Source organism: Primulina eburnea, chromosome 13 (assembly GCF_022965805.1).
Source record: "Primulina eburnea isolate SZY01 chromosome 13, ASM2296580v1, whole genome shotgun sequence".
In the NCBI taxonomy this organism is placed as follows: domain Eukaryota; kingdom Viridiplantae; phylum Streptophyta; class Magnoliopsida; order Lamiales; family Gesneriaceae; genus Primulina; species Primulina eburnea.
The window spans coordinates 4564778-4572021 of record NC_133113.1 but is presented as its reverse complement, the minus strand read 5'-3'; the positions used below and the strand labels follow the sequence as shown (position 1 = coordinate 4572021).

At 38.5% G+C, this 7244-nt stretch overlaps 1 protein-coding gene and 1 long non-coding RNA gene across 2 annotated transcripts; both read right to left on the bottom strand.

Annotated features, from left to right (window-relative positions):
- Nucleotides 1-3961, bottom strand: LOC140810215 (uncharacterized). Its single transcript, XM_073168086.1, has 8 exons — nt 3860-3961; nt 3497-3805; nt 3009-3387; nt 2497-2588; nt 2121-2304; nt 650-892; nt 353-499; nt 1-17 (listed from the first exon to the last, which is right to left on the bottom strand). The coding sequence occupies exons 1-8, from the start codon at nt 3959-3961 to the stop codon at nt 1-3; spliced, it is 1473 nt and encodes a 490-aa protein (XP_073024187.1).
- Nucleotides 3962-4301: 340 nt separating this feature from the next.
- LOC140809881 (uncharacterized) lies at nt 4302-6589 on the bottom strand. Its single transcript, XR_012113190.1, has 2 exons — nt 6405-6589; nt 4302-4495 (listed from the first exon to the last, which is right to left on the bottom strand). It is a non-coding gene; the product is annotated as an uncharacterized lncRNA (long non-coding RNA).
- Nucleotides 6590-7244: the final 655 nt, after the last annotated feature.

Below are 7244 nucleotides of genomic sequence, written 5' to 3'. Positions count from 1 at the left end.
TTAGACTCCCAAGTCCCCTGAAAATCAATCATACAAGCTCTCAACAAATCTTCTAATATCTGTATCACTCGCTCAGACTGACCATCTGTCTGAGGGTGAAATGCAGTACTGAACAACAATTTCGTCCCCATGGCTGCATGTAAACTCTTCCAGAAGGACGATGTAAACCTCGGATCCCTGTCTGACACAATAGAAACTGGAATCCCATGCAAACGAACTATCTCTCTTATATAAAACTCTGCATACTGCGTCATGGAGAAAGTCGTCTTCACTGGTAAGAAATGTGCCGACTTAGTTAATCGATCCACTATAACCCAAATGACATTGGATCCTCTGATTGACCTCGGCAAACCAACAACAAAATCCATGGTGATATTCTCCCATTTCCACTCTGGAATGGGAAGTGACTTAAGCATCCCTGCTGATCTCTGATGCTCTACTTTCACCTGCTGACAAGTGAGACATTCTGATACATATTTGCGGATATCTCGTTTCATCCCTGGCCACCAATACAAAATTTGCAAGTCTTTGTACATCTTGGTACCTCCTGGGTGAATAGAATACGGAGATGCATGTGCCTCTGACAAAATATCCTGTCTGATTGAATCACTACTAGGCACCCACATTCTATCTTTGTATCTCACAATACCATCTGACACTGTGTAGAGAACACTGCCCTTCGATTCATCTTTTAGTCTCCATTTCTGTAGTTGCTCATCTGAAGACTGTCCTGCTCGAATACGATCTAGCAAGGAAGATTTGACTGTCAGATTAGACAGCTTAGGAGTTCTGCCCTTGCGGTAAACTTCCAAGTCAAACCTTTGAATCTCATACTGAAGATATCTCTGAGCTGATAAATGAGCTATGACTGCAACTTTTCTGCTCAATGCGTCTGCGACAACATTAGCTTTTCCCGAATGATAGCTAATTTCACAGTCGTAATCCTTCACCAATTCTAACCAACGTCTTTGTCTCATATTTAATTCTTTCTGCGTGAAGAAATATTTGAGACTCTTGTGATCGGTGAAAATCTGACATTTCTCACCATATAGATAATGTCTCCAAATTTTTAATGCAAAGACAACAGCTGCTAACTCAAGATCATGTGTCGGGTAATTCTTCTCATGCACCTTCAACTGCCTGGAAGCATAAGTTATGACCCGACCTTGTTGCATCATTACTGCTCCTAAACCGAGCTTAGATGCATCAGTGTATAACACAAAATCTCATTGCCCTGATGGCATGGCTAACACTGGTGCTGAAATAAGAGCTTGCTTCAAAGTATCGAAGCTCTTATAACATTCATCGCTCCACACAAACTTAGCATTCTTCTTAGTAAGTGAAGTGAGTGGCACTGCTATGGATGAAAACCCTTGAATGAATTTACGGTAGTAACCAGCTAAACCCAGAAAACTGCGGATTTCAGATGCATTCTTTGGTTCAACCCATTCCTTGACAGTTGCTACCTTCGCTGGATCCACCTCAATACCACTACTAGATATTATATGACCCAAAAACGCTACATTTTCCAACCAAAATTCGCACTTACTGAATTTCGCAAATAACTTGCGACTCTGGAGGATCTGTAAGACTAACCTCAAATGCTTGTTATGCTCCTCATGGCTCTTCGAGTATATGAGGATGTCGTCAATAAATACTATGACGAACTGATCAAGGTACGGATGAAATACTCGGTTTCATAAGATCCATGAAAATAGCTGGAGCATTTGTCACTCCAAACGGCATTACTAAGAACTCGTAATGCCCATACCGGGTACTGAAAGCTGTCTTGTGAACATCTGCATCCTTCACTTTCAGTTGATGATACCCTGATCGAAGATCTATCTTAGAGAACACGGTAGCTCCCTGCAATTGATCAAACAAGTCTTCGATTCTAGGTAATGGATACTTATTCTTGATCGTTACCTTGTTCAACTCACGGTAATCGATGCAAAGCCCCATGCTCCCATCTTTCTTTTTCACAAATAGTACCGGTGCTCCCCAGGGTGAGAAATTTGGGCGAATAAATTCCTTGTCCAGAAGCTCCTGTATCTGTTGCTTGAGTTCTAACATCTCAGCTGGAGCTAATCTGTATGGTGCCTTAGAGATTGGCACGGTACCTGGCATGAGATCGATGGCAAACTCCACTTCTCTATCCGGTGGAAGTCCTGTAATGTCATCTGGAAAGACGTCTGGGAAATCTCGGACTACTGGAACATCTGATATAGATGGAGTGGTCACATCAGGCGCTGATAAAATACTGGCCAAGAAAGCCTGACACCCTTTGGAAATCAATCTCCTCGCCTGCATGCACGAAATCATGCGAGGAAAACTCCTCCATCTAGCTGGCTCGAAAAGAAACTGCTCCATGCCCAGCGATCTAACCAACACTGACCTCTTCTGAAAATCGATAAGAACTCTGTTCTTAGTCAACCATTCCATTCCCAAAATGATATCAAACTCTGGCATTGGCAATATGATCAAATCTGCATACACCAGGTGACCTTGCAGTTCTAGATCAATATCTCTGATCACACTGGTGGCCAACAAATCTTCCCCTGATGGAAGTGTCACTGAAAAGTTCATGTCTAAGCCAATGGATTTGAGGTCTAGATGATTAACAAAGGTCTCTGATATAAAGGAGTGAGTGGCTCCTGAATCTATCAGTGCAGTTGTGGCTAATCTCTTTATGAAAATATTTCCTGAGAGATGTTAGCACAACACCAAAATTATATCCCAAAATACTAGCAATTAACTTTAAGCATAGTTGAAATCAATATATTCCAAGTCCATCTAAAATCTTACTAGCACACTAATAATCTCAAATAAAATTTCCACATGCAAGGCAAATAATACCGAGCTTAAATAGAAATGATTACCGGTCAGTAGTGTAGTGTCTGGGTTCGCCTCCTGTGCGTGCATGGCGAATACCCTCCCTTGGGTTGGCTGCTTCCACTGAGGACACTGCTTCAGCATGTGACCCGTAGATCCACATTTAAAACACTTGCCTGATCCATACAAGCATGGTCCTGGATGCTGGCGGTTACACTTCGGGCACATTGGGAAAACAACGGGCCTCTGAGGTGCCCCCTGCTGCTGGATAGGACCCTTGCCCCTAGGTGGTCCTTGGTAAGGCTTCTTCCCAAGCTGCCCCTGAAAATGTTTCTTGTACTGGGGTCGCTGATGCTGATGCTGTGGCTGCGGTGGTGCCTGGTAAGGCCTCTTGCCCAACCTATCAGTCTCAATGTCTCTCTGGTCTTGCTCCGCCGCCAGAGCTCCAGAAACGGCAGCTGCATATGTAGTAAGGCCAGTTACTCTCACATCACGGCGCAAGACTGGCCGCAAACCACCCATGAAATGCCTCAGTTTTTGCTCGAGCATCATTAGCTATGAGTGGCACAAAGTAGCAACCCTGTTCAAACTTTCTCACAAACTCAGCCACACTACTATCTCCCTGTCGTAGTGTCATAAATTCCGTAGTCAAACGGGCCTGTACCTCCTCAGTGAAGTACTTAGCGAAGAACATCTCTTTGAATCCATCCCATGACAACATCGGCAAATTAACTGCCACCGATGCACTGTCCCACCATCGTCTTGCATCCCCTGCTAGGAGAAAAATGGCACATCGGACTTGATCCACATCCTGCAATTCCATATACTCAAAGATCACCTCTATAGACTTAACCCATTCTTCCGTCACCATAGGATTCGTAGTCCCTGAGAACTTCTGAGGATTCATCTTCTGAAATCTTTCATACACTGCTTCCGGTTGGGACCTCGGTCCTGTACCTCCTGCTGCTGGAGCCTGGTTCCCCGCAACCTGTGCGAAGAACTGTGTCATAGCTGCAAGCATCTGTGCCTGCATATCTGGAGGTGGATGAGGAGGAGTGGCTCTTTTCCCATCACGAGACTCTCGGTCCTCATCCCTAGCTCCACGGGCAATCAAACGTCTAGGAGCCATACTGTTCTAAAATTCCCCAATACGTAAATCCAACATGCATATGAACATGATATCAATAACATAAAATGTACGTAACTGAACTTTAAAAATATGGACATGCTGAAATCATACTTAATGCATACTACATAACATAAATCTTTGAAAACTTAAAACTTACAGACTTGAGGTGTGACCTTATGAGCTTCTTGCGACTGGCAGTAGGCATAACCCTTTACAAGAACACCGCTCTGATACCAACTGTAACGAACCGTACTTTTTACCATTCAAAATTTGCGGAAAAATTAAAAATTTTCTTAAACATAAAATTCATACAGTCGTTACTTATCATTCAACATAATAATATTTAAAATCAACATCCCATACTCAAATTTTCCAACAAAGTACTTATTCCAAATCATCTCACAACCAACATAAAAACATAATATTTTAAAGTTTTCATAAAACATAAACATAGTGGTCCTCGGGTTTAGCCTTCCGCTCAGTCCAAGCCTGCCCCTTGGTCACCACCTCCTGTCTAGTCATCAACATACTCACCTGCATCGATCAAGTCTAGTGAGTTTAAAGACTCAACACGTATAAACTGGGAATAACGAGTACTACATAATAAAATCGCATACAACTTCAAAATAGATCGTACATACTTCAAACTTGAACTTACATAATAAACTTAAACTTTCATAATAACTTTGAACTTTCATAATAACTTGAACTTTCATAAACTTGAACATATTTGCATACATAATATGACGTGCCATCACATAAACTTTTCTTTAACATGCTTTCATACTTCAACATACTTAACTTCATCATTTTGTGTAGAGGATGTTTCAAAGCAAGTGACCCATAACATAATAAATATCTGATCAGACAAACCACAGTACTGGGCTGACAGGGACGTATCCACTGCCACATACATGAGATCCCTGTTCATAATTTAACAGGCCAGTTGATCCACGTTCATAATTTAACGCTTCCCAACCACGATCTAACCCGTTCATAATTTAACGGGCGGATTGGTCCCCGTTCATAATTTAACGCTTTCTAATCCTTAACTTTCTTTGGTCACAAGACATTTAGCATACCTCAAAAACTTCAAATATTTTCTTTGCACGTCATACATACTTACTTGGCGTCGAGAGATTCGTTGGATGTCAATCGGGTCGTTGCTGCAACATACTAATATGAATACATAAACTTAACTTGTACAACTTAAACGTAAATGTCATACTTAATCCCAAGCTAAATAAATTCTTAGAACATTCTATAATTTCCCATGACATAACCTTGTAAAACATCATATTAATCCATAGCATAAAACATCAAATCAAACCTTAAATAATAAAAGAATATACCTAAAATCTGAAGGTACACGGACCCCGTGCTAACCTCCGTCTCCGGGTCCGTGTCCGTTCTGTTCGACGAATTATTTTATGAAAATTTTGCGACATGTATATTCTCCCAATTAACATATAATGCATCAAGATTTATCACTATGAGACCATTCTAGGACACCATAACAATGAACTAAACTTTTATAATCACCCTACAATTCATACGACCCAAAATACTGTCATTTATATTAAAGTTTATTTCTTACGACTTCTTAATAATTCAAGCTCTTAACGACATGAATCAAAACCTCAAAAATACTCTAAACATCATTACTAACTTTCTTATATGCAGCAACGATCACCCGTCGATCCCCAACAAAGCCTGCAACTTAAAAACTTCAAGAACATATTAAAATTCATAACTTTCTTGAAACACGATTTGAGCAGTCATACGAAAAACATCATAACTCACTCGTTTTGAATCCAAATAACTCTAATTTTATATCAAATCGAACGTATCGAAAAGCTCTACGTTTTTGTAATTAAAAGTTTTCTCAAAATATTTACTGAAAAATCGCAGTATTTTTCAGAACATCAAAAATGTTTCTAAAAAAAATGCAGTTTGAGCAGTCCTACAAAAAACACCATAACTCACTCAATTTTCATCTAAATATTTCGAATTTTATGTCAAATCGAAGGTATCGAAAAGTTCTACGTTTTTCACGTTGAAAGTTTTCTCAAAATATGTACCGAAAAATTTCATTATTTTACAGAACATCAAAACAGGATTTTTCGGATTTAATTTGAGCAGTCATACTAAAAACACCATAACTCACTCAATTTTAATCAAAATAACTCGAATTTTATATCAAATCGAACGTATCGAAAAGATCTACGTTTTTTTAGTTGAAAGTTTTCTCAAAATATGTACCGAAAAATTGCAGTATTTTACAGAACATCAAAAACGAAAATTTCAAATCTGAAAAGTATTTCAAAAGTGATCCCAACGTAATCGCTCAAACTCCTACGCATCATACACATGGTTTTACGCATAAAAACAACGCAACGCATAATATGACATGATCGATACAGAAACGAAAGAATATACGTGCCTTTTGATATTTAAAAATACCGTAACGACGATACCGAAGCGGAGACGAAGCGAAAGTTGATCCGGGACAAACGTGGCTCGATTTTTCTTGAATAAACTCAATGAAATGAAGCTAGAAAATTAAGAGGGAAGGGAGATGCTGAAGGGGAAATTTGATGGAAGATAAAGTTTCAAAGAAACGTCTCTTCACCTTTATAAAAATAAAAATGTGCATGTGGGTATTAGGAGAACAAATTGAAGATGTGTTTGACCATTTTAAATAATACGTGTGTGTGTTGTGTATGCTAAAGGTGTGTGTTTTTAATAATTGATTGTATGTGTGTATGTGGTGTATATTAATCAATATATTAAAGATACTAATAATCAATTAGTATACTAAATAAAAATGATAATTCTCTACTAAAAATAATACATCCCTAATTAAAATAAAATATACTATTGATAAACTTTTAAAATATAAACTCTTAAAATAACTAAATATTTAAATTTGGCTTTAAAAATATTAAAACTCCATAATTCATATAAAATGATTCATACCTAACTTAAAATTAAATACCACTTTATTATTTACTAAAAATCGTCCCGGTCTCCTTTCTTCGATCTCGCCTCGAATAATCGTCTGAAACCTAAATAATTAAAATAGTAACATTTCATAAATTACATAAATGCATGGATTTTACGTATACTGTTTTTGGGCTTTACAGATATGATATTGATTGAGATTCATTGTTATATTGTTGACTTGGATCAGATTGTATACCGAGTTGAGTATTGATCAGAACAGATTCTGAACAGAGATATATACTGATATTGTATTTGTGTGATTTGTCATTATCAGATT

Coding starts and splice junctions, on each gene's coding strand:
- LOC140810215 (XM_073168086.1), bottom strand. CDS start 3,961: ATGGCTCCTAGACGTTTGATTGCCCGTGGAGCTAGGGATGAGGACCGA. Junction 3,806..3,859: donor ATCCACCTCCAGATATGCAG/GCACAGATGCTT, acceptor GCGGGGAACCAG/GCTCCAGCAGCAGGAGGTAC. Junction 3,388..3,496: donor CTAAGTACTTCACTGAGGAG/GTACAGGCCCGT, acceptor TGCCACTCATAG/CTAATGATGCTCGAGCAAAA.